Source organism: Haemaphysalis longicornis, unplaced genomic scaffold, assembly GCF_048455015.1.
Source record: "Haemaphysalis longicornis isolate Haplotype H1 unplaced genomic scaffold, Haemaphysalis longicornis Haplotype H1 scaffold_118, whole genome shotgun sequence".
NCBI classification, from domain to species: Eukaryota; Metazoa; Arthropoda; class Arachnida; order Ixodida; family Ixodidae; genus Haemaphysalis; species Haemaphysalis longicornis.
Genome location: NW_027526223.1, coordinates 151,426 through 178,795, shown reverse-complemented (window position 1 = coordinate 178,795; position 27,370 = coordinate 151,426). Strand labels below are relative to the sequence as shown.

At 46.8% G+C, this 27,370-nt stretch overlaps 1 protein-coding gene and 1 pseudogene across 1 annotated transcript in view; one reads left to right on the top strand and one right to left on the bottom strand.

Moving 5' to 3' along the window:
* LOC144161494 (uncharacterized) overlaps positions 1-27,370 on the top strand; it is a 54,126-nt gene that overhangs the window by 5,599 nt on the left and 21,157 nt on the right. Inside the window, exons 2-3 of the mRNA XM_077692161.1 lie at positions 5,147-5,596; positions 15,286-15,474. Coding sequence (XP_077548287.1) covers positions 5,147-5,596; positions 15,286-15,474 — 639 coding nt within the window. The remainder of the gene's footprint in view (positions 1-5,146; positions 5,597-15,285; positions 15,475-27,370) is intronic.
* On the bottom strand, positions 24,877-26,036 carry LOC144161493 (uncharacterized; annotated as a pseudogene).

Below are 27,370 nucleotides of genomic sequence, written 5' to 3'. Positions count from 1 at the left end.
TAACTCCGTACTAGCGCCAAATATGAATTTCGCAATGCAAAAACGAAACCGAAACTTCTGGAAACTGGTTGAAAATGGCAGGCACACTTGCTAGACATGCGGGGGACCATCAGAAATAAGCTTTGGGAGAATAAAGCTGCCCTTTCTCCGAACCAAAGGTCATTAGTGAATAGCTGGGGCCATTTTCAAGTAATTATCACCTCTCAACGCTGTCGGACTACAAAGCTGAGCGCATTATTTGGTATTTGACTTGCCGGGAGCCTTTTGAGGAAAAAAATATTATGGTAATGCAGCCTAGCGACGATCTCCATGCTTTTTTCTCAAGGGCAGCAGCCACGCCCCCTTCCTTAAAAACACACGCACCTCAGCTCGCAAAAAACGCCGTCAAAAATCTCCATGTCGCCGGAGCGGGAAAATTTCAACGGATTCTAAAAGGGCACTGCCTAGACTAACCACTGACCGCATTAGGTGCCCGAGAAATGACTACAACATGTCGAAATAGACAATATAAATCATCGATCACCGGTGATCGATTTGAATAGGCGTGGTAACGAAAGAGTTAATGAAAGGGCATTTATATGAACATCTATGGGCGTAGGCAACTGAATCATCGGCCTCTTGTACACCGTGTCGCTTTCGTTCATAGCCGCGTTTTCGTTCTCCGGTGTTGTGGAGTTCTTGAGGGCATGGAGAATGCCACCGCGTAATGTGAGTGTGAGCAATAATATATCTGTTGGCGCTACGGCTGAGAATCTGGTTGAAACAGAGCAGATGACGCACACCGGGGTTTTTTCTTCTGCGAGATGTGGGCGCAAAGTGCATTCGCAGGCACAGCTGGCACAGACATAGCGGTTTCCAGTGTTGCCAAGCAAAGAAATCACTCGCTCAACTTTTCAGTGAATACCATCTGTTGACTGTAAAGTTAGTCGCCGAGGAAAATTCATGCATGATAGAGCCCTTGCTAGCGTCTATGCAACTAACACACAGCTGATATATAAACCGGCAGCCCTTATATTTTGCATTGCCTGCTTGCTCCAATGGCACAAATAAAATGGCAATAAGCTCCCGGTGCACATCACTCGATGCTGAATGTGAATCATTAAATGTAATCGGTACATGCCGCAATGTGCAAGCTGCTTGCTCTGCGCGCTGCACAAGGCCACAATCAATGGAAATCCGCTGTGGGTAAAGCTGAGAAAATTGATATGCATTGACTAATGAAAGATGCGCATGCACTCAGCTGTTTCGACAGCAGGTGCAGGCCAGAAGGTTTTTCACGAACAGTTTTTGCACACTGCTTGCTTGGTCCATTTTATTTAGTGGCCACCTACACATACAGAGTCCTATCATTTGATCAGCAGATGAATGCGGATAGCACGTTGAAATTTCGCCCTGCCATGTCAAGGAAGCCCTGAAACATTTCAGTAAAGCTTCGGAATGCTTCAGGTGTAGAAAAAAAATTTGGCTGCAATCCGTGCTGTCAAGGTGGTTGGATGGTGGAGCTGTAAACGACACCCGCAATGATTATACATGTGGTGTCACTTGAATTCGCACATGTGGCTCTACAAAGAGTGAAACCAGAAACTCTGGCTACCATTACCTCTGGGTATCGCTAGGGCGGAGTTCTGAATGCAGCAGTGACCGAGGAAAGAAAATGGAGAGGAGTGCCAGGCGAAGGGTGAGGAGGAGGGCGGCAGGCACGGCTATGGCGTCATCTCTCTCACTGCCACCCCCTCACTGTTGTTTCATGCGTCTCCGCCAAGGCCGTGATAATTTCCCCAGATGCGGTTCAGTTTGCCAGTAATCAAAACCATATGAATGCTGTTATGATACGTCATGCGGTGTGCACGTCACACGAGGGCTTTTAATGAGCGCAGGGGGTAGACCCGCTGTTCTGCTTGTTGAGTACACCGTCTGTCTCCTCGTGTGGGCGCAGCTTAATTGATAAGACGTTGGGTTTTTGCTCTGTTTCTATATTGGGGTCCTGATTTGATTCCCGGTGGTGCAAGTAGTTTTTTATTTAGCCTGGGAGTTTTCTCCTGATGCAGGCACGAAAATTTTCTTGGCTGGTAGAGGTATACTGCTTTGCAGTGAAATCAATTGCAAATATTCCCAAACTCTTTTAGTGACAGCTGTACCTTTCCAACTCGGTCTTTTGCATAACGGGGCAGTTATGGTGATGGCTCCAGGGCGGTGATGATCAGTGCCTCGGTGTCTTCGTAACGTTGCCACTAAACTTGTGATTTGCATGCCTTGAGATCGCAAATAGCGAGCAGCAGTGCTTCAAGATTGTCACAGATGCGTGCCGTTTTGCAGCTTTTAAGCGTTGTGTCTTGGGTCCACAATGCACACACGGTTCTCTCCAGAATATTTTCAGAGGTGGACATATCAAGACACAAGGGGGGGGGGGGGGCAGTTGACAGGCGCATACTGAAAAATGACTAGATAATAGCCCTTCGAGCGCAATTGCACCCAGGAAACACTGCGAGACAGTTTATTTCCGTTTTCCCGACATCCTACACTTTAAGCCTCCAATTTTTCAGTTTGGCCCAGCTTCCCGTACGAAGCTCTCAACATCAGGCCCTTCAACGGCAAAGCGAATGACACAGTTTAGTGTCTTCTCTTTGAGGTGATTCCTCAGTTGTGTTCAGATGAGTTTTAGAGCTGAAAAGTCTCTCACAGTCTACCGAGGTTGTGTCGTCTGTAATTCCCGCCAGATTCACGGCCTGTGTTTGTGACTCATGAAGATGTCTGGCCGCTTCCCTCGGGCGTCCGTGCTTTCCTGTAACAGTGCGCATGTGGAAGTGGGCCCCTCGCGCTCGTAGCTTCCACTGCATAGCCACAGAAAGCTGTCCGCTAGTGCAGCAGACTTGAAGCCTGAGAGGCGGGCGGTAGTTGCCGGGTGGTAATAAATGTGGGCGATTGGCCACAAACACTGCCACCCGCCATGGGGAGAACCCTGTTTGCACATAATCGCTTACTCACTTAATTTATGGAGAGAACCTTATTTGCACGTAATCGCTTACTCGCTTAATTTGTGCATTCAGGTACTTAATTGAGCTCAGGCACTCCGTCTGCTGAATCGTGTCGGCAAAAAACAAAACGTGGTTACTTCACCGCCGTGGCTGCTATCAGACACAAGGATTTGAATTTTATGCAGAAAGCTGTGAACTTGCCTACAGCTCTTTGCAACAATGGTTGTACAGTAATGCCGAAACAGCTGTGGATGTAGCAGAATTGCTTAGAAGCTGAATGTCATAGTCGTCTTTGTCAATGCACCAGAAGTCAGCACCTTGCGCGGCATTCTTATATGTTGTGAATAAACCCATCCATCTTTTTGTCTCTTTTTTTTTTTCAAGAATAAGGTCCCTTGAATGCACTACCCTGTGGACTCATTTTTTAAAATTATCTCATCAATCAAGTGCGGTTTGCATGTTGTTATTAACTCTAGAATCCATTAGTTCCGTATTTCTTGCTTTTTACCTAGGGATTCTTTACGTGCGCTGCGGACATCTAAAGCAGCAGTATTGTGACCAATGATTCCAAAGAGAGCGCTATACGAAACAGATGATACGTCTGAGATGAGTGAAAAAAAAATGTAATGGAGCATGAGAGAGACCATTTTTTTTCAACTGGAAAATATTTATATTGCATGAGTCCGGCTGTTTGAAGAGTTATTTCAGACCTTCTGGAAACGCTGAATTGTTTTCTGGCAGACTTATGGTTGGGCAACCTGAATTTTGTACCGAACATTTTACCCGAGAGTGAACAGCACCTTGCCTGCGGCTCTTGCGAGGCAGTGGTCTTAACAGTGGGACGATGATTAGCGTGTGCTGATGGATACGATGAAGGCTACACTACCTAGTAGTCGCACTATGCTGTAACTGTAACAAGTGCTGTAAGTGCAAACGCTCAGTTGTATGCACAGCTGTGATAGTTGTAAAGAATCGTCTTTCTTGGGCCATTGAAATGGCAAAATTTTGATCTGTCTGTTTGTCCCTCGGTTCAGCCGCACGGTTAATGTTGAAAGAATTCCTGAGCGAGACATTTATATAAGCAAAACACTTAGTAATATATCTAGAAAAATGCTCCATACTTGTCAACCCTGTTCAGCAAAAATGTGCTTTTGGGCTTATTTGAGGAAGAATGTCAATACGCAATTGGTTTTTGCAGTGTTCTTTTGATTAACAGTAAATGTTTTTAATTTTTGCGATAGCGCGTAAAAAAAGATGCGTTGAAAGCAATTTTTTAACCGCAAAGTGCAAACAACACTGGTGTCCAAGACTCACGCTTGTTGCCCGAGTGCTAAGTCCCAACAGATAGCGGGACAGCCGTGCAGACGCAGCAAAATTGAACTCTGCATGCCTTGCATAGATGGATTGAGACAGGAGAGGCAGTTATATGGCAGGGGTGGCATACGACTGTCATCTTTCAACGGCATTTGCAGCGACGCGAGCAGACGTGTAGCCAATTTTTCAGCGGAGATCAAGTATTCACAACACATCATTTACAGTGGCAAATGGTACTTCCACCCTCAGGTATGAGGAACGTGTAAACCATGAGGAACGTGTAAAACGATGGATTCGAAGAACATGTGTTGTCGGCGACTCCTTGTTAGTGTCAAAGGGCAGGCTGGACAATTTGAAGAACAAACATAAAAAAATTCACTGACGGTTGCAATTCTTCCTAATACGAAATTTTGGCACTGCTGTTGAATTTGGATCTTGGGATTTATTGAGGCAAAGAGTTTCAGAGAGACGTGCATGTATGTACAGTTACAGACTACTCCTTTTGCATTGAGGGAATGCTCTGAACACTGTGGTTGGTGTAAACAGTGTGTTATGCGGCACAAAGCAAACTGAGCTGACTGCGGTCTGACTGCTTTGTACCCTCTGTGGGTGCTCGGTTGCTAAGACGTTGTTCTGCTGAGCCCAAGGACGCAGGTTCAGCCCCTGCTGCGGTGGCTGCTTTTCTGACGGAGTTGAAAAGCGAAAGCACGATGTGTCAAGATTTCGGCACACTTTAACGATCGCCAGGTGGTCAAAATTAATCCGCAGCCCTGCACTATGGCGCACCTCATCGACTGTGTAGCTTTGGCACGTTAAACACGGCAATCAGTGTTCGGTTCCCCCTCTCCCCTTTGCAGGGATGACCAGGTGCTGCTGGAGACGTTGAAGCTGGAGCCTCGCGCCCAGTTCCCTCTGTCACTGCACCTGCCGGCATCGGTGTCGCCCTCGCTGGCGTGCGGCCTGTCGTGCGCCACCGACGTGCAGGTCTGCCACTGGGGTCTCGTTGGGGAGGCGCTGCGGTCGGTGTACGCCACGCTGGCCTCGAACCGGGCACTGCGCTCGCTCACCGTCGAGTATGTGGGCGGGGGCGCCAGCTTCGGCGGCGGGGGCCCCGGCGGCCTTGAGGACGACATGGAGGACGAGGTGGCCAACGTGACCGAGCTGGGTGATGCGCTCTGTGCGGCCCTCAAGGCGAGCCAGGGGCTGCGCCGTTTCCGCCTCGATGTGCGCCGGGCGTACGACGACTCCGAGGACTCCGTGCCGCTGTCCGAGATCTTTGCGGCGCTCGCCTCGGGCCCCTGCCTCAGGTGCGTCATCCTTGCCTCCCCTCTTCCGCTTTGTCCTTCTTCTATGGTCACCCAGCGTTTTTCCTGTCTGATGGTCCCATGTATTCTGTCAAGCGCATTTTTAACAATTTAGCGGGAGTAAAATTTTTACACCTAATTTCATACCACGCATAATCACAAACTGGCCTTCTACACCAGCCGTACTCATTGTCTTTCACTGATTTTACTTTTGTTATTGTTGAGCGATTTTAGTGTTTACGTCTTCATCTCTCATATATAACAACTGTTTTGGCGCTCTTTGCCCCAGTTGGCATTGCGCCATTAATACCCAACCATCATCATCATCCTTCTTCTGCGGTAAGCAGGATAGGATGAGGAGATTGTTGTATAAAGTGGCAATTTTACTGACTTTCGTAACCAGCTTGAGAGACAAAGCAACAGTCTGTTCCCAGATAGCTGCAATCCCGGCATTTCTGTACAGACTACTGGTTCACTTGGAACACTCCTATTCTTTTTCGCCAACAGCTGAAACAACTCCACTGTGTTGCGTCAGTAGCCTGGGGATAGAATTTCTGATCTTATGCGAATGGCCTGAGCCTCAGCATTGGTAATGTTTTTTTTTTTTTTTGCCAGGAACAGTAATTTTTTTTACTGTGAAATGTCTTGTAAGGTCATCTCCTTGCATACTTTTTACAAATAATGATTGTTTTCTATCTATTAGGTTAGTATTGGGGCAGTAAATGGTCTATCAGTGTGTTTAATTTGCTTTTTTGGTCACACCGCAAGTACCAGGCTTGCACCCGTCTGGGAACCGAATATCACCACAGGGAAAAAAACGGCTGTTACCCACTGTAGTGGCTCAGTGGCTGAGGCGTTGTGCCGGGATCTTAAGGACGTGGGTTCCGTCCCAGTTGCGACAGCTGTTTTTCTGATAGAGGGAAGAATTTTGACGCCTTTTTGTCAAGATATTGGTACTTTTCGGTGATTCAAAACCCCATAAAGGAATGCGAAAGACCGCACTTCATTGTTGTTTTAGTTGGGGACAAGTTTTTAAATATACCTCTTTACATCTCGTGTACACTTAAAAGTATGTTGCCACACAGCTCACTGTCATTGTTGACAGATTTTGTTTTGGCAGCATACTTAACTCTGGCGGGTCTAAAAATCCCGCTTTCAAATGTTTCAGGGCCCTATCAGGAAAACCGTTTCAATTCACGGTGCTTCAAGTGCTGCCCTTTCATTTGGGATACTCCACAAAATTTGGCTGTCTGTCCCTTTAACCCTTTCTTTCGCTGTCACCGACGTACCGGTACATTTTCACATTCCCTCCCCCCCCCCCCCCCCTTACACCTTTTCGCTGCACACCTGGAAGTAATTCAACAAAAGTAATTGGTTGGCTGGCGGCAACATAGGCAATTCAGAAATATATAGTTCTTATGTTTTAGCCTTGTGTTGATAATGCCACCAAATTATTAGCCAGAATATGTAAAGCCAAGAGCACACGGGAGTAACGGGGACGTGTGCTTTCGTGGAATGAAAGCACACGTCCCCGTTACTCCCGTGTGCTGCTCTGGCTGCTCGCTCCACTTGCTCCTGTTTGCCCAATGGAATTTGTCATAATATTCCTGCATGCTCGGTGGTCATCATTCAGTGCACTCAACCACAGAGCCCATGCGAAGAAAACTAGCAATGCGTATCTGTCACACGAAAACTAAAACCGAAACCAGTTTATTGGGAAGGAACTACTTTGGTGCAGTAACACAAAGCAGTTAGCTCCCCCTTCCCCCTCCCCCTATAACTTCCTCTCCATTGCCACAGAACGTTGTCCCCGAGTATAGAACAAGCACTTTATTACGCTTGAATGCTTGTCGTAGCCTGTTAAATGCTCACTCCTCCTCCTCGTCATCGCTGTCCTCTTTCCACAGCGCACTGTCTTCACTTCCGTCCAGCGCGTTCGAAATGCTGCACTTATGGAAGGCCTGCACAACTACCTCGGCAGGAATTTTGTCCCATGCCCCTTTCGCCAGTTGGCTGAGTGAAGCACACTTGTCGGTGTCATTTGCTGATCTTGCAGCATCAGCCAGTTGTCGTAATGCTTCCGCAGCCTGTCCTTAAATGGCTTGTTGGTGGCCAGGTCTAGCGGTTGTAGCTGGCTTGTCATATCACCAGATATTACCACAATGTCCGTACCGTCCTCTAAAAGCACGGACTTAATGTCATCCGTCAAATGGCTGTGGTAGGAGTCCAGAACCAGGAGTGACTCCTTAAACAGCAGAGCACCGACATGGGCACCGCCAAACAGTCTTGACCCAATCTTCAACGAGGGCACCACTCATCTAACCATTCTCGTGGGCTCGCCCGACTCCTCTTAAAAGTAATGTACAGGGGCAGCTTCTGCCCATCAGCCGTGCAGCACATCATATGGTGGTGCGCTGCTTCTCGTAGCTTGCAGTGTTGACTTTCACTTCTTTCGTGCCCTTGTCATTCACGCGGTGTAGGCCACAGTCATGTCAAAATACACTGGGGTTTAATTGGCGTTACCGATCTAGTCCAGTTGGTACTCCTTTTCCACCAACTTCTTGATGACAAAGTGCTGGAATGTGACTAGGTTCTTCTCGAAGTCGGGGGGTAGCTGCTTTTGGCACACAGACGTCTGCTGTCGCAGGCTGAACCCAAACTGCTTCATAAAGCGAGTGACCCAGCCCCTGCTGGCCTTAAACTGAGTCCTCGCAATGCCTTGTAGATTTGCGATCTCCCTCACTGTCGCCTGCATTATCTCCGTTGTCACAGGCATTCCACCCTCTCCTTGCTGCCGGATAAAGTCAGCGACTTCCTTCTCCACCTCGTGCTGTCGACCTTTCTTAGTTCCTGTGAAGGCCATTCGCTTGGCAGTGCAGTTGAAAAGTTCGTTCCGCTGCTTCCCCCATTGGCGCACATTCTTCTCATTGACTCCGAAGTCGCGCTGTGGTTGGAGGTTTGAAGTTCTCTTGGCCTCGAAGACTACCGTATTTACTCGCATAATTTGCGCCCTCGCATAATTTGCGCACCCTTAAGTTTTTTTCCAAGTTTAGAGAAAGAAAATCTTACTCGCATATTTTGCGCTCCCTGTCTCGCCCAAGAGAACCCATTGGCACGTGCGCACAAACAAGCACGCTTTGGACGGCGGCATGGAGCATAAGAGAGTAGTGATACACGATGCTGCGCGCCAATAGTCCCTTCATTCTTTTCTCACTTCTTCCCTTCTTTGTGTCTGGGTGCGCCTCCACTCCGCCCCTCCGTGACGGAGCGCAGGCGAGGAGGAACATCCAGGCGCCCTGCCCGGCTACATTCCCCTGCTCTGCCCTTCCCGACACATATGTGCACACCCTTCCTCTCGTCCTTCCGCTGGGAGTCGAAACTGCTCGAGTGTGTGCCTTCCTCCTCCTTTCCTTTATTTTGCGCCGTGAGAACTCGCACACAACATACACAAAGGCAGACGCGGAGTCGGAAGCACTAATTTCTGCATCGGAGGTGTGAGAGGGCATATCAGCCCTGCCGCGGTGTCGCCTTGCCGCCTCTTCTTTCCTGCGTTCGCGCTGCGAGAGAATCCTCTGCCTCTTTCCTGCGTGTGCGCTGCGACGGAATCCTCCCTTTGTGTTCACGTTTTGCCGTCGCCGTCAGTCAGTCACCTTTTGCTACAGTAGCGATGGGCTACAATAACTATACGGCGAAATTCAAGCTCAGTGTCATTGAGTTTGCTGAGAAAAAAGGGAACCGTGCTGCCGCAAAGCACTTCAACGTGAACGAGAACCACGTGCGGTATTGGAAGAAGCAGAAGAGTTCCCTCCAAAATACCAAACCTGGAAGGAGGGCGTTTCGGGGACCAAAGCAAGGAAAGTTTCCTGCCATGGAAGAAGAGCTGTTGAAGTATGTTCGACAGATGAGGTCGTCCTGTCTTGCCGTGTCGTGCAAGATGCTACAGTTCCTCACGAGAAAGGGATCCCTGCTGCGGCATTCAAGGCGAGCAGAGGCTGGGTGACGCGCTTCATGAGACGCCACCAACTGTCTCTCAGACGGAGAACGACCCTTTGCCAGTGGTTACCGCAGGACTAGGAGGAGAAAATTGTGTTGTTTCACCGCTTCGTGATTGGATTACGCCGAACGGGGAACTTCATCATGTCCCAGATTGGGAACGCTGACGAATCGCCACTGACGTTCGACATGCCGCCCAACACCACAGTGAGCGAGAAAGGCGTCTCGTCTGTGCCCATCAAGACCACTGGCTGCGAAAAACAACGCTGCACGGTGATGCTTGCCGTGACAGCGGATGGCCGCAAACTCCCCCCCTTTGTCATCTTCAAGAGGAAGACAGTGCCCAAAATGAAGCTGGGGGCCCGCATTCACATCCGTGCTCAAGAAAACGGGTGGATGAATGAGGAGCTGATGCAGGACTGGATCGACACTGTCTGGGGCAAGAGACCGGGGGCTTTGCTGCGACTGCCATCACTGTTGGTGCTCGACAGCTTCAAAGGGCATCTTGTGGAGAGTGTGAAGGAGAAGTTGTGCGACATGCGGACCCACCTGGCCGTTATTCCGGGTGGCCTAACATCTGTCCTGCAGCCCTTGGATGTGTCGGTCAACAAACCCTTCAAGGACTATGTGCGCAAGATGTACGTCGAGTGGATGGCCAGCGGAGAGCACGGGCTCACTCCCACTGGGAGGATAAAGCGACCGCCACTGGAGACGGTCTGCGAGTGGATCGTGGTAGCGTGGGGCATGGTCTCACCCAGCATCGGGGAGCACAGCTTCAAAAAGACGGGGCTGTCAACTGCACTCGACGGAACTGAGGACGATGCGCTTTGGGAGGGCAGTGATGGCGGCCGTGACGACGACTCAGAGTCAGATTTCTCAACGAGCGATTCCGACTAGACCACAACCAGACTGGACTTTTGTAGGTACTTTTGACTGTGTACTTTCAACTACTTTTCTGTGTACTTTTGACTGTGTACGCGTTCAAATAAACGAGTATCGTTCACTTTTGCTATCATACTCGATTTTCTCTTATTTGTACATAGTCCACGTTAGGACCGTTTACATGTTATTTTGGACTTTTCGCAATATACCCACGTAATTTGCGCACCCCCTTTTTGAGGCACTAAATTCGCGAAAAAAAGTGCGCAAATTACGCGAGTAAATACGGTATCCGCTTAAAAGCCGCGGTGTAGTGGTACCGCTTGGTGAGTGCCATTGTGCCGCGAACACTGGTACTTCTCGAGGTCATGCGGCGACAAACGCAAGCAAGCACAGAACGCTGAGAGCTGGGTTCACAACGTTGAAACAAGCAAAATGGAGCTTGCAAACCTGCAAGCCTATGGCTGTGAGATGGCGCTGATTGTCTAGCGGTAACAGGAAAGCCGCATCCTCAAATCTAAGCCGACCCCCGACTTTCGTCAACTTTTTTAAAAAAGGTATCGGCTAGATTCGAGTAAATACAGTACTGGTACGGTCTCCATTGCGCATTTAAAAATTCGCGCCCAAGCGCAAAGCTGGTGTGCCTGGACTGTTTGCGCCATCTGACGAATCTTGTTAGAAGCTTGTAATTGCACTACCATGCTATTTTGAAATGCATATTGAAGAGTGCGGAGCGATGGGGCCCACCCATCCTTGCTGGGAAGCGTGATCACTCCACGCGCTCTACTTTGTCGATCTGAGTGATTCCTTGGTGGGCGTGCAATTGCGGATGCAAGGGGTGTTCTGCCATCTGCCGCAAGTTTGTATTTTTTTTTCTGTTCGTGCGCCTGCTACAGCGTTCAAGTTAGTCACGTTCCATTGCCTCTCAAATGAAACAGGACTCGATTGAAGCTTTTTCGCTCACGCGCTGCGCCCTCACTTGCCACTGTCAGCAGCGAGTTTGTTGTACAGTAAAACCTCGTTACAAGAGACACTCAAGGGAACCAAAAAACGTGTCTCTTGTAACCAAGGTCTCATGTATGCAATGTTGCTAGCATTGCGAACAAAGGAAAGCCAACCAAACCGCTTCCATCCAAATGTCTCTCATAACCAAGTGTCTCTTGTAACGAGGTTTTGCTGTATCCGTGTTGTATCCACTTTTCATATCTATCTGTCTTCTTGATTTCACAAAGCTTCATTTCTGCGCATTGTGCGGGCTACTGAAAGTGCTCCCTCCGTGCGCACGGTCACTTTTGGATGGCTTGATCGCGCGGGGCCTTTGACTGCAGACTGGAGGATGGCTCTTCCGATTCCGAGTATGAGATTTGGATTCTGAGAGTTTCTCATTCAAGTAAGGGGTCAGTTCCACTGCACCAGATTCTGATATTGAAATGGTGGGGCTGACGTCCCAGAAACGTGCGCAGCAAACTAGCGGCACAATTTTGTTCCATCTTTTCGTGTCCTGCGTCTGTTTTTTTTTTTTTGCAAACCATCGAATAAGGCTATTTTTCACCCATGGTGTTTCGTTTTGACGCGTCATGTTTGGGTGCAGTCATAAGCAAATAGCTGTGCTCATTTCCTGAGATTCCCAAAACCAAGCCACGGCCAGACTCCCCACAGTGAAAAGGTTAAGGGTGAAGTTGGGTGCTGGTAACACGCAGATTCTTCGCCGTAGTGCTGCTTCACTGCAGTGCATGATGCTTCGTGACACGTGCTTCGTCAGAGCTGCCATTGCATTCTCTTCTCTGTTGTATCTGGCTTACTGTGATAAGTAAACTCAAAGTGAAGTTTTCTGTTCAGTCGGGGACACAGCGGTATCCTATCTTTTAGTGGAAGAGTGCCTAAGACTAAATTACGGAAGCTGCTGCTGACACAAACGAAGGGGCAGCTACCTAACCCTAGCGGTTGTTAATGGGTGATCAGTTTGGTATAAGTGCCTAGCCATACAGCAGTGAGGTTTTTAGGTACCCTTTTTTCTGGTTTAAAGGGTCTGTGAAGACACAATACGATTTTCTTCAGTTTAAAAGAACTGGCTGGCCTTGGGCCACTCACTCAGCTCCATTCCAGCACGAAACACTTTTTTTAACCAAAAAAATACAAGAAACATTAAACTTTTAGCTTTTGCTCTACAGTGACGTGTTGTGGGCACAAGCAACGTAATAGGGGCCAGCACTAAAAACGTAGTTATCAGTTTGGTAACTGCACGTTAGCATTCTAGTGATTTAATCACACTGAACTAGAGGCCCCACTACAATCTCCTAGTCTTGTTTTTGGTGGTGGCTTAGGTGGGTGGCCGGCAATCACACAAACAATATCCTGTGACATGAGAGAAATCGCGGGAAAGTTGCTGGGGGGTTGCCACTGCCTTGCATGCTTTCCTTAATATCTGTTTGAAGTTCGTGATAAAATTTGTATTGCTATTGTGAGAGAGCACTCCTTTTAGGGAACAAAACTTGTATTTTGTTTTCGTGGCCCCTAAGAGGGGCTGATGTACGGTTTGTGTGTGGATAAATGAAATTGTGATGAACTGCTTGTATGTATGTTCGTTTTCAGACTAAATGCGATGTAGCTCGTGTGTTACTGCATATTTGTAAAGACTGGAAGGTTGTGTTATGTGGTTGAGTGGCCGGGAAACGGTGTGTGGGGCAAATTTGTAGTTTTTTATTGTGGCCGCAACATTGGGGTGCACGCCATTTGCAGTAGCGTGGCACGTGTCCTAAAAATGTGGTACCCGTGCGTCACAATGGTACGCATACACGTGCGCAGACTTCGTTTAATTGAAAGTGCGGTAAAAAATTAGTAAATAGGTGAAATGCAAAAAAAAATTATGCCTGTGTCTGCAGGACCGTCCGATGCTATTATACATAAGCACTCCATTAGCCCTTTGAGGGTCGAATTTTTTCGCCAAATGCATCCTCCCAGGGTCGGTTTTTTTATTGCTGATTTAAATTCTATGGACGAATCTATATAAAAAAAAAATAATAAAAAAATTTTTGGGTGACCGTAAAGTGACAAAAAAAATTATTTGTGTTGTTACATGCATGTGGTTTATTATGGCGTTACTCAAGAAAAATTCTAAATAAAAACGGGAGAGTAACAAGCCGGCACCTTTTGAGTGAATCAAAATCAGTAGACATCAGTTTCGGGGGCGCAAAAAGCGGGAAGCGCCCGGAGGACGATAACAAAACCAGCCGCTGCGTGCCCGCCGGCACGCACGTCCGGATGCGGGAGCGATAGAGACGGCGCACCGCTCATAAAATACAAAAAGAAAACGAGAAAAGAGCCTCATCAGTTTCGCAGGAGACCTTGGTCTGTGGCAGGCGCAAGAAGCGAGAGGTGCCCAGGTACCCGGTGGGCGACACGCAGCGCGCCTCCTCGTTAGCGGATGCGCAAGCGATAGCCTGCGCACCGCTGAAATAAATCATAAAAAAATAAAAAGAGGAGGCATCGGCGCAAGAAAAAAATTTGACGTACTTCCGCAGTGTGGCAGCACATGTCAAGCAAGAGAAGTTGGGGAAAAAGGCGCGCTTTTTAAAGATACAAGCGATGCCGTACATGTACGTCATTGACCATTTTGAATGTGTTTGCCGATGCCGTACATGTACGGCCGTGACCCTCAAAGGTTTAAAGCGATGTTCACTGGCGTTTTGTAGACAAAATGCTGCACCACTCCAGTCTCCCGAACCTAATGTAACCTAAGCTAACATAACTGAAACACGAAAAAGTAATCATTTGAAATTCCAAAAACTAACCTAAGCCATAAAAACTCAAATTTAAACTGAAGATGGAAAAAAAAAATAACTGAGCACAACGGCAGACGTCCCATCTTGCTCCAAGCTTGGCATTAAATGTTCAGGTGCCGTCGGATGACACTCCAGACACTGTGAAAAAATACACATGGTTTTCAGAGGGGGGCAAAGATCCAGAAATTAAAAGATTTGTTAGATTGCGAGGTTTGTCATATGGTGGTTTTACTTGCACTTGTAGCATAAGTGGGAGACATAAGAAACATGGGCAGCACCAGTTGGACATGTCACGTCAACTGTCGAACCGTTGGTACATCGACCTCTGGTGCCAGGTATTTACAATCCTGGCATTCCTGTATGCACCCAGTGCAATCTAGTGGTTCACTTTGAACACCCCTCCAATTCTCTTTACCAACTGCTGAAACAACTCCGCTCTCTGGCCTCGCTAGCCTAGAAATAGAATCGCGGGTTTTGATACGAACGGCCTGCGGGAAGGACTGTGCAGTGACGTGCAATGACCAACCAGGCGTCATACCATCGTATTGTCACATAGCCAAGAACGACACAGGGCGAAGTTCGCTCCAGTAAACAAGGTTTGCTGGAGTGAACTTGTTCTCCACAACAATCCAGAACTAAATACAAGTGGCAAAGGAGCGGCGAAGGAGCAGCACACACGCTAGTAGAGTGACGGCGAATCGAAAGTCGCGTCGCTTGCCCTTCAGGCATTTATCTCTCCGCGTTACTATTTCCAGAACTATGGAATTATAGATTGAGAACGCTGGCAATCAAAGAATATCCTAGTCCAGTCACAACAGAGTGAAACTCCCTATCAAATCAGATAGCCTGCTATGCGTGGCATACAGAAGAAAGGGAAGGAAAGACGCGCTTCCCTTTGAAAACAGATGAGACAGCTGGGCGGCCTGGCCAGTCGCTGGCAACAAAACACACGAGTGAACAAAGCAGAAGGCCAGTATACTGCGATTGAAAGGTGGGTGCTCGAGCCTCGACGCCTTTCCCCCTCGTCGTGTCGTGCAGGCAGGTGACGCTGAGCGTTCCCCGCCTGGACCACCTGACGGCGCAGCTGCTGGCCATCCTGGTGGGCCAGTGCCGCCGCAGCCTGGTGGAGGTGCACATCAAGAGCTCGGACGCCATCCCGGAGAGCTCCATCAGCGTGCTGCAGAACATGCTCGCCCGGAACCCCTTCCTCTCTAAGATGACCATCAGGTGCGCCCTCCTCTGCCCAGCTTGGGCCCTTTGTAGCCACGTCTTTGAGCACAGATGTGCGGTAGCTCTGATGAATCATCATCTCATCACTTCAGAGTGCCTTTGCCACTTTTACCAGCGTGCGTGAGGAACTCCTATGGGCGTAACCAGACCGCACAGGCACATATGAATGCTTGAGGTGCCGGGAAAAGGCTTTATCTGAATCGTCTCACCCTGACTCTCATTTCCCACAACAGGGATTCTAGCCTGGATTCTAGCCTTCTTGCTAGAATCCATTCCATTCCGACCAAATGAAATCAAATCTTTATTTTTCTCTTGAGAGAGAGAGAGGGGGAGCAAAAGGGAAAAAGCTGCGCATTTGCAGCTTGCCGGAGCCCAAGACCCCCCATTTTGTTTTGTCCCGTACGGTTTTGTAATATGCAATAGTTTTTGCGTAGCGTCTTGAGTACATACAATTTTGTACAAACAAATATTTTCCAACTTGGGAAAACAATGAAAAAAAAAACGTGGAAGTTTTTGGTGAATATGAAGTAAAACGCATCATAACAGATTTTCAAAAAACTATGGGCAATGCAATACAAACACACATACATATACATATCCGCATCTATACACATATGCTTATTTACAAAATAGAATAAAGGAGAAAAGTATGATTAACATAGCTCAAAGAATTAGGTCAGCTTGTGTTATGGAGTAAATAATGGGTATTTCATGCACATAATGTACCATCATTTCACACATTTTGTTGAAAAAGAATTAGAGAGGAAAAATAAGACAAGATAACAAAAAAAAACAGTACAACAAAACTGCAGCAAGAAAAACTATGTATACCTATTCTGAGATAAGTAAACAGAAAGAAAATGCATAAGTAGCGAATGAGTCGGCAGCGTGGGAATATCAATATCCGTTGACGAAAAGTTGTTTGGAAGCAGTGCAATGTTATAATAACTGCAATCCGTAGGATGTGCGACAAACGCTGAATCCATGGGTATTGTTCTCGGGTATTGTATTCATAGTGGCGTTCGACAAGATTAAATAAATTTGTGAACAGCTTATTTTGCATTCGAATGCATGTTCGATATGTACAGGTGAGACAAAATTCATAAAAATAGTCTACTGGTAATATTGTATGAGTGGAAAAAAATAGTGAATGAGAATTGCAGGGGGCGTTAACAATAATTCGTATCACTCGTTTTTGACACACTGTTAGTTTATTTGTTTTAGATGTAATTGCCCAGGCTAAATGACAGTAATTGAGCGTGGGTAAAAATAGTCCATTATATAAAACTCGTTTTACGGCCAAAGGAAAAACGTCGCAATTCTGATTAACATTCCAGAAACTTTAATGTGCTGCGTACGTGTTCAACGTGCAAATCCCATGTTAAATTTTCAGAAAATATAACACCAAGGATTTTAACATAATCAACAATTTCAATATTATCTGTATTTAAATGTATCCATGATCTTATGTTTAAGGCTGTATTCTTTGCTTGGCACAGTATTGCCTGCGTTTTTTTTGGTATTAATTTTCAAAAAGTTTTCTTCACATCATTTGGAGATCTGTTCTAGAATTTTACTGGCCCTGCATATTAAGCTATCTTGATCTACCCCACACAACAGAATTGATGTATCACCTGCATAGCCTATCTAAAGGGTGTCATCTGAAGGTTGAAAAATGTCGTTTAGACATCAGGAATAGAAGAGGGCCAAGAGTGCTCCCCTCAGGTACACTGGTGGTTACACGTTTCTTGTCAGATTGGACACCTTGGTGGCTAACATACTGGTTCCGATATTTTACGTAGGACTCCAGAAGTTCGTTTGCCTTTCCACGTACACCATATTGGTCTAATTTGTATAGTAGTATTTTATGATTTACGCAATCAAATGCTTTAGAAAAATCAATATACAACCCCAGCACGACAACCTTTCGTTCAAATGCACCTAAAATGTACTCTTTTTTTTTTGTTAGCAAGCTAGTTCGGTAGATTTGCCTTTTTGAAAACTGTATTGATCAGTGGAAAGAAGTGAATGCTTCATAAAAAACTCGCTCAAATGAGAATTATTATTTTTTCGAAACCTCTGGACAGTATAGGCAAAAAAGATATTGGTTTAAAGTTACTCACGTTATTTATGTCGCTGCCTTTATATATTGCTATAACTTTTGCTATTTGCATGTCAGAAGGAAAGGAGCCAGTTTCTAGAGCTAAATTGTGCAACATTTTCAGAATCGGAGCTAGAAGGTCAATAACATACTTAACTGGGCCCATCTGCATATCGTCAGAATCTTTTGATTTGAAATTTTTAAATCCCTTAAAAGCATTTATGATTTCAGTCTCATTGGTGGGAAAAAATACCATACTGCTAGTGAAGTTTGCTGTTCTATGCAGATGCAGATAATTGCTTATGTGACAGCTTCCTGGGTCGCCTACTGAGACAAAATATGTATTTAGTAGATCTGAAAGCTCTTTGCCTTTAACAATGTGATTATTTACTGTTGTATTTTGAACAGGTGTCTCAACGTTCGGTCGTATAAGTAAGTTAAACCTCTTCCATAACTTGTCAGTGTTGTTTGAGACGCAGTCAAAATAGGCAGAAAAGTAGTCAAGTTTTGCTGCTCGTAGTTTAGCATTCAGTTTGTGTCGGCATGGTTAGAAAATACGCCATTTTTCTGAGTCCTTTTGCCTTAATGTCATGAAAAACAGAGTTGGTTATCCAAGGCTTGCGACATTTCTTGAGCTTAGAGGCAGTTATCTATGGAAAGTGCATTTTATAAATCTTAACAATATCTACAATAAAGCATTGTACAGTGTAGACCGCTTATAACGTATGTCGCGGGAGCCGCAAAAATCCGCACTATAAGCGGTACCGCACTATAACCAAAACACGCGCGAATTCAACCACATCGCCACCTATCTCTCAAGTCAACCTATATTTATCATCACTCAAACCCACAGCACTTAAAAACGAAGGCATGGTCTATATTTCGTATTATTTTTAACATCAGCCGCTGCTGCAGGGCAAAAGCGCAGTCTCACAAACAGCGAGCGCGGCTTTAACTTCCGTTGTGTTTGTTTTGAAAGACCATGGCTGCGTTTTTAGCGTCTATGAACAGATGCCGCAAGACGTGATAAAAACGCCAGCGGGTTTTTTTTTTTTTTTTAACCCCACCTTGTGTTCACGATGCCGAAGGCGGCTGCTTATCAGCGCAACGTACTGGTGGTGGAAATTTTCGGCTTCGCGCGGCTCGAATGTTCGGAAAGGGAAAGAGCGGTGGTTTATCTGCACAACGCTCTAAAGCGTGAGCCGCGTGGTAGATTTGGTATCGCGAAAACGTGCAGTGCACGCCAGCGCGGATACAACTGGCCTGGTGTGGGCGGCGCCGTAAGAGTAAGAGGCGGCAACATGGCGTCGGCACTGGCCGTGAAGCGGTGCAGGCAGTTCCAGTAAGTTCCAGCGACCGCTTCTAACCGCTCGCTGAAATGCCGCACGGGGCGCAAGCGAAGATGCTCATGCGAGAAAAGAGCTAATAATGTGGGCGAAAAGTGGAATATAAACTGCCATCCACGCTGCTTGTGAAAGCGCCCATCAAAAAATACCGCGGTGGTAAGCCTAAACATCTCTGGCGCGGCTAGCCGACTCGGAGCGCTTCGAATCTCCCGCCATTAGGTATGCGTCTCCCCATTGGTGCAAGTCGTCGGGCTCCTCCCACTGCCACGCGAAGAAGCCACCGCGAGCGCGGAATCGTCGATACGAACACGAAAAAACAAAACAAAACAAAAAAAAACAAAAAAAAAACACGCCCAACGTCGAAGTGCACGATTCGTGCGCGAAAACGGGCCATGCGGTTCGCGATTAATAAAATCAACTTGCCGCGCGCGGATGGGGAATCTGTCGCTATCTTCCGAGGTGCATCAAGCAAGGTCAGTTGTGGTTATCAGGTACGCACGAACTAAAGGGTGCCTATTTTTTTTTCTTTGGGTGTCTACGTTAGAGGAGGGCAAGGGGTGCACGCTGCGTCAGATGGCCGATTTCATCCTTTCTTTTTTCTTTTGCTACCCTAAAACGATGCCTCAGCTGCGCCGGTCGATCAGCAGACCCGCCGAAAAACCGCACTATAAACGGTATTGTGCTTCGGCCAACCGCATCTTAAGCGGTATGCTTATGCATTGAGTTCTGTGGGAGGCAAACCGGTGGTCGCAAAAACCCGCGTTATATCCGGTCCCGCACTATAAGCGGTTACGTTATAAATGGTCTACACTGTACATTGAGTCTGCATCGGTTTTTTATATCACGTCATTCCAGTTATGATTCAGTATATCCCTACGAAATAAGTTCAGTGTTACACTAGTTATGCTTTGATAACGTGCTGGAGGCCTTCCTTCCGCTATCTTTTCTTTATCGTCATGAATCATCGCAAAGATAGGTGGTCGCTAATTTCATATGCTAGAGTACCACTGTTCCCAACGAAATTACCAGTATTGTGATAATGAGGTCGACAAGACTTTCACATGATGGTGTTATGCGAGTAGGGACAGTAATTACATTCTTAAAACCATACGATTCAAGTATAGATAAGAATTTGTTTCCCAGTTTGGATGTTTTTATCTGGTCGATGTTAAAATCACCTCCAAGAAAAAGCGAGTATTTGTTAATAGATGCAAAATCTAGAAACGTTTCAAAAAAAAAAAAAGCTTGCGGATCTGCATTTGGCGGGCGATAAATCACTGAAAACATTTTTGAACCGTCTAGAACCGTTAACATTTCATAATTTATGCTGGAAACGGTAAATTCCTCGACAATCTGAGGGGTCTGCATCTTCTTGATTAATAACAGTAAACCACCGCCACGCTGATCTGGATGACTCAAAACAAAACATTTGTAGTTAGGGTAGGAATAAGGAATGGAATGGTTAGTATACCAAGTTTCGGAAACCATAATTGTATCAAATGGGATGCCAGAACTTTCAATTAATAGATTGAGACTTTCGTGCTTGTTTTCTAATGAACGCGCATTGACATGAAGAATGCAAATACTCTTTTTTGCATTATTGGATTGCATTTGAAGGTACGTTGCACTTGTTGTGAACACAGAGACAGACACGGGAAAAAAAACGTACTTTCCAGTGTCCGTCACTGTGTTCACAACAAGCGCAACGTGCCTTCAAAAACATGTTACGCCAACTAGCCCGACATCAAGCTTTACTGCACTTCATTAGTTTGCAGATCAGAAGGTCCCACTGCCCTTTAAAGAAAAAGCCGGGGGCTCATGAGGTCAAAGTAATCTTTTCGACATTTAGGGCATGAATCCGGAGCATCGGCGTCTTATCTTCTCTGCGTGTGAAGATTTTGCCGTCTTTCGCCTATGTGTACTTCCACCCGGCTTGTTTCTTCTCTGCAACCGTGGCACCGAGAAGCTGTGTTTGTTTTGCCTCGTCAAGTGTTCATTTATGTAAATGGGAGCCTTTTCGGTGCAGCCAAGTTCAGTTGTCGTGATCCACTTTTTTTTGGCCTTGGAAAGAAAAGAGTTGTGCTTCTCTTGACGCACAAAGCGTAGTTATATTTAACTCGTTTTGTTTCGCGGTAGGAACCCTGTGGCACTGTGAAGAAGTAGCCGTAACTTTGCATTTTTGAAAAACATTTTGTCCAAGAAGACGGCCAATCCCTATGGTGGGGCTATGTGCAACGAAGAGGAAGAGGAGGGGTGCTAGAGGATTCCGGCGAAGGGGACGGTGTGTTCCTGATTGCTCGGCGGGGATCGGGAGCAAGAAGGCAGCCTGCGGACCGGACGCCGCTGTTTCAGTACCAGGTGCGCGACCGTGGTTCCCCTGCGACGGCCTAGAAGGCAACGGCCAGGGAACGACAGCACGGACCAGCACCCCACGACCTGCCCACGTTCGAGGAAGTTTCGCCAGCGCGCCGAAGAAGCTCCAGCCAACCTGCACCCTCCAGAACAGCTCATTCAGCACGTGAGACTGTTGCAGTTGGCCAACTTGACTTCCGTTAAAACGGACTCGTGTTTTTTTATTTAAGTTAGCAGCCCTAGTTAGTTTTCTTTTTCCGTCGCCTTTCCACTCCGCGTGTTCTGCCATAACCCAACCCTATAACGCGTGCCACCTTCAGTTCTTCTCCATGTTCCGGTGCCCTGTCTCGTTATTCTCCCGTCCGTAACGCTGGGGATCATTAGAAGAGCCTGTATTACATCACAGGCACACATCAATGTCGTCTTTAGTGACTGGCTCGCCAACTATTTCAGGCATTTTCAGAACCATTTCTTGGGCATCCTGGTCGGCTGGTATACCTTTTACTTCCAAATTGTTAGCTCTGCTGTGCTGCTCGAGTTCTTCCACTCGCTGCGTAAGCCTGCGGTTCTCTTTTTTTCAATGCTTGATTGCTGGCTATTAGTTCCTTTATTTCCTTCATCATAGCTTGCATATCTTTGTTTGTCCTTGTCACCTCATTGCAAGTGTCACTGCAATATTTTACGCTATCTCTCAGCTCACGAAACTCATCAATCATCTCCTTTCAGAAATCATCAAACTCTTGCTTAAGGTTAACTCTTTCGTTACCGCGAGAAATTGACCAATTTTGAAGGGTCTAACAAAAAATTTTTTGTTGTGCTATACATATTAGTTAGGCACACATTGCAGTGACATAAAATGCAGATTATTCCACGCGCTTTCCAACAACACCAGTTTTAATAATGTTTTCCTAAATAATGATTGCGAAAAAAATTATCGAATTCGAAATTTTTGTCCACGCGCCGAAGAAAATAAGAAAAAAGTAAGTTGTGTATAATAAACGACCAGTAGTAGAAAAAATTTAGGATATACATTTTGTAGGTAGACATTTCTAAAACCCGTCCTAGAAAAAAATTGAATTGCGTGGTACAATTTGTCAGATATAAAAGAAAATGCTGGCCCGCGTGGTGCCCGTGTCATGTGGTGAAGCCCAACCACTATTTCAAATTTTGCTATTTTGGATGGCTCTTTAGAAGAAATCTGGTGGTTTGGCATTATTGAAGGCCCAAATTAGCCTCCACGTGATGTAAAAACACCTTGTCTATGATTATGACCGGCACAATATTGAAGGCAAGCAAGCGATGTGAAAAAATCCGCCTGGAGTTGAGAACCAAACTCTTTGGTGGATGCTTGTTGACGTTCTGATGATCACTTATCCGTCAGAACTTTCATTTGCGGTTTATTAGCATGTTCTGCCTCACTGTGGTAGCCCTGCTTGCAGGAATAAAATACTATGCGCTAGAATAATGCCCAGCAAGCTTTCACCAAGCCGCCGTCCGGCTGTGAAGCGAGTGCAGCACTACGAGCCTCCTACATTGCAGCGCCACCTAACAATTTTGAAAAGAAACAAATACAAGGGTGTTGGAGACTTCATCAGAATAGACAGTACTACTAAGGAGCGACACTAGACCTCCGGAAATACTTTCGTATGAAATCGAAACTGGGCGGTGAACAGCTGGCGGTGTTCAAGGCCAATTGGAAGCGTTCTCCTCGTTTGAACTGACGCCCGACGACTTGGTGTTATCTTTCGACTTTCAGCGGAAGCTGTTATCGCAGAAGCAAGGCGTAGATAAAGTGGAAGCGCGAGTGGCATGCTTGTTTTGAGGAGCAGTAGCGGGCAACGGAGGCGCCATGGCAAATGAGCTTGTAGTTGGGTAACTGCGTAGTAGCCCCAAATATGAATTTCGCAATGCAAAACCGAAACCGAAACTGCTGGAAACTGGTTGAAAATGGCAGGCACACTTGCTAGACATGCGGGGGACCATCAGAAATAAGCTTTGAGAGAATAAAACTGCCCTTTGGCCGCACCAAAGATCATTAGTGAATAGCTGGGGCCATTTGCAAGTAATTATCACCTCTCAACGCTGTCGGATTACAAAGCTGACCACACTATTTGGTATTTGACTTGCCAGGAGCCTTTTGACAAAAAAAGTATTATAGTAGTGCAGCCTAACCACGATCTGCATCCTTTTTTCTCAAGTGCAGCAGCCACGCCCCCTTCCTCAAAAACACATGCACCTCAGCTCGCAAAAAACGCCGTCAAAAATCTCAATGTCGCCGGAGCGGGAAAATGTAAACTGATTCTAAAAGGGCAGTGCCTAGACTAACCACTGGCCGCATTAGGTGTACGAGAAACGCCTACAACGAGTTGAAATAGGCAATATAAATCATCGATCACCGGTGATCGATTTGAATAGGCGTGGTAACGAAAGAGTTAACTTCGCCACCATCAGCTACCTTTTTTGCCCCGCGAGTACTCATCTTCCTCACATTCCAGTGAAGGTACCCAGCACAATGAATCACACTAGGCAAAACAGACACAAGAACTCTGTTCGGCAGCGGTACAAAAATGGGAATGTGTTGCAAGAGCATACATACCTGTGCGCAGTCAGTGTACCGCTTCCGAACAAAGCTGCCGGCCACTGCTTCGGGCGTTATGTAGGAGACGGGGGGGCATCGCTGCCTGGTCCGCATGCGCCGTAGGAGGCGGACCAAGATGCTCTTCTTTCACGTGTCTCTCGATAGCCTTGTGCAGCCCACTTTTGCGGTAGCTGCGTCGTCCAGGTTCCACCTTTCAATCAGCTCATGATTTCCGGAATCTGCAGAGACAGAAGCTATTAGCCTGTGCGCACTCAGTGCACCGCTGTGTTCTAAATAGACTGTGTTCTAAAAATGTGTTATAAATAGGCAGGGTGTATACTTGTAGAAGACTGTATCTGGTACGGATTGTTGTACCTTGGGTCGGCAGGGGTATTTTGGCAGAGCCCGCTTGGCGACTGCATTGTTTTACCAAAGGTACAGTGGCTAAAATAGGCAAGTGAATGACCACGCCCACTTCCGCGTGACGCCCTTGGAGGAAAACCGCCAGATGGCGCTGTCGCACGCTTACATGTTCACTGTGGCAGCGGACAGCCCCAGCCCGGTGATAGTAGTGCGGAGTATGATTGTTTTTGCAAGCAGTACGACAACGACAAAAGCTATTTGATAGCTATTCCTTGTGCTTGTGCAAATCGCTATACAATGAGTGTCCTATTCACTTGAGAGCTAGAATAATCAAAGTTTAGAACCGATTGGGTGCCCTTTAACAGCCGAATGTAGCCAGCTGGCTCTGACACTTATCAAAAATTTGATTGGTATAACTGACATACATTTTATTTTTGATGAGGTTGTTAAAACAAACAAAAAGTGATCACTTTTAGTGAATGGGTCAGATTACATTCAAAATTACAAACCCTTTTAAGCCATCAATGTTCTTTTCTCAGGGCACTTTGACTTTAGGTGCTAGATTTGTTTGTGTGTGTGAACAAATTCAAGCACTTTTTGTGGGACTGCTCACCAGGAACTTGAAAAAAGGAATTTCAGCCTTTGATTCTTTTCGGCTGTTACTCGAGGGGACTGAGCTTTAGGTGTTTCTTCCTTTCTCGAGAAGATGCCTTCTTCTTGTTCAATGCCTTCATGTAGAAGTGCAGCCGGGTGACCAGAAAGAAGTTGATGGCCTGATTTGTGAGGATGGGGCCATGCCGTGGACATCCTACTGTGACGGCGTCTTTCTGGAGGCAGGAAGCAAGGTTGTCTAAGCTCTCACCCTGCAGCTCGTTGTAGCTGAACCATAGAGAAAATGTCGCTTCGAGGGCATCCACAAATGAGAAGAGCTCCTTGGAGGGGTAAAGACGACCCCCATTGTCATAGAACTTGGTGAACCTTGCCAACTGTTTGTCGGCTTGGTCAGCAGAAGCGAGGAGCTCATCAAAGCAGTCTTTGCAGGCATTCTTCAAAACCGTTTTGCGTGCAACGTAGCCCACCATATAATAGACGAGGCGGGAGTCACTCATCTTTTCCGGGTAGTCATGGTTGAGGAGTGTTGCGGACTTCTTTAGTAAGTCCGATACTTTGTCAATCTTTCCGCTGTCCAAAAGGGCATCTAGTTCAAGAACTGCATTCTCACTGCTCAGCAGAAATGTCAGTTCACCCCTTCACGGTTTCCACTGGGAGGAGCTTTAACCAAGTCATCAAAGCTGAGGCAATCCACCGTCAGCAAAAACTGGGCAGCAGTAGGATGGTCGTTGCACCCAGAAAATTGCCTGATGATGCCAAACAGTTTCTCCAGGCAGTCCTGGCTGAGCCAGCATGTGAGAAGGTACATAAATCTGCAGTTGTCATGAAGGTACTTCAAGAGGTCAAGTGTAGCTTCAAGGGTGACCCTTGAACCCTCGGCAGTGCGTGTTGAAAGAAATTGCACTTGTGAAGTTGCCGCATGAGCCTCTCACTGGTTAAGATACTCCAGCACATCCTTAATGTGGCTCTCTTGTGTAGAACCAGGTTTAAGCCCTTCCAATGGCACATTTGCTGTCATGGGTTGTATTAGCTTCCACATGAGTAGGACAAAGGCTTCGGTTGGTGCAGGGTCACTGCCATGCTTCATTATTTCGCTCTTGTAGAACAGGCCTTGAAGCACCTGCAGACTGAAAAGGGGAAAAGCCAGATTTACTTTCATCCTTTCGAAGTTGTTGAGATTCATGTGAGCAGCTGTAATTTTTGGCATCACTTTAAGCGTGTCTGCACTTTTATCTTCATTGTGCTCCGTTCTTATGTGCTCGAAATCAGTGTTGTACGGAACGGCGTTACAAGGAACGGCGTTCCTGGAACTAGTTCCTTTTTGGAGGAACGGAGGAACGCCACCGTTCCATTAAGGGTCGGTGGAACTGCAACGGTAACTCGTTACGTTTTTGAAGGAACGGCAGGAACGGCGTTCCTGCCGTTACATCGCTAGGATTTGGCTGTTTTTGATGCCAAGGCTCGAGTAAAAAAATCCACAAAGCGCTACTGCGTTTCTCTTCCTATAAGATGGTCAGATTGCCAGCCCTTCAGCCGTACGTGCTTCCTCTAAGGTCAAAGGCAGAAGAATAACCACGCAGCAGGCCGCAGCTTGAGCTTGCTTTCATGCTGGTTGCTTACGCAGCGTTCGGCGGGTGAATAGCGTAGTTGCGAGAATGCGTTTCACCCTTCATCGTTTGTCTGGGGAGGCCAGAATGCGCGTCTGGCCGATCGAATTGTTCCCTTGCGGGGAAAGAATAGAGAGTTTTAGCAGTCCGTCCGTTCTGTCGTATGCGTTGTTACTGGGTTGACCGGGACCCGGCTGGGCACTTGGGCATTCGTCGCGGTAGGGGGATTAGTTCCGCGGGCCTGCCTTGGCCATGTCCGTGCATCCGCACCCTTCCTACTCGCCCTTCCACGCGCTCAGGAGCAGACCGGTCCCGGTCAATCCGGTAACAACTTAGCCAACGAAACGGACGGACTGCTAAACGGGTTCCGGACATTTCGGTGTCGGACATTTCGGTCCTGGACGTTTCGGTCCAGGACGTTTCGGTTGGACATTTCTGGGCACGGACATTTTGGTGCACGACGCCTTGGCCCAGACATTTTGAGTGAGGGGATGTCCCAGGCATTCGTTGAACATTTTAGCTTTAATATTGTAATTTCGTGACTTGATATGATTTTACGTTCGAGAGTTCGAGACTTGTGCTTGCTCCGTCGTTCGTGGAAACGAACGCTAAACCCTGACGGAGCATTGTCACGTGAAACCCAATTTCTGTAGTAGATGTTAAAAATTAACGTTGTTAGTTTGGATCCGTTCAACCATTTTTTGTTATTTTAACATTCATGTGAACAACAAATTAATACTTTAAGTGTTACCAAAGCGCTTTCCTTTCACTTCACCCAACGGTGCAAGACGCTGCTGCTTTTAGTCTATTCCTCTCCCCCCCCAGCAAACCTTCTGCGCAAAGACAACAGAAAAACGAGGTTGATTAGGCGCGTGTGCATTTCGTTTTATATATTCTCTCAATCAATCTCTCCTTTGTTGCATTCGGTGTCAGT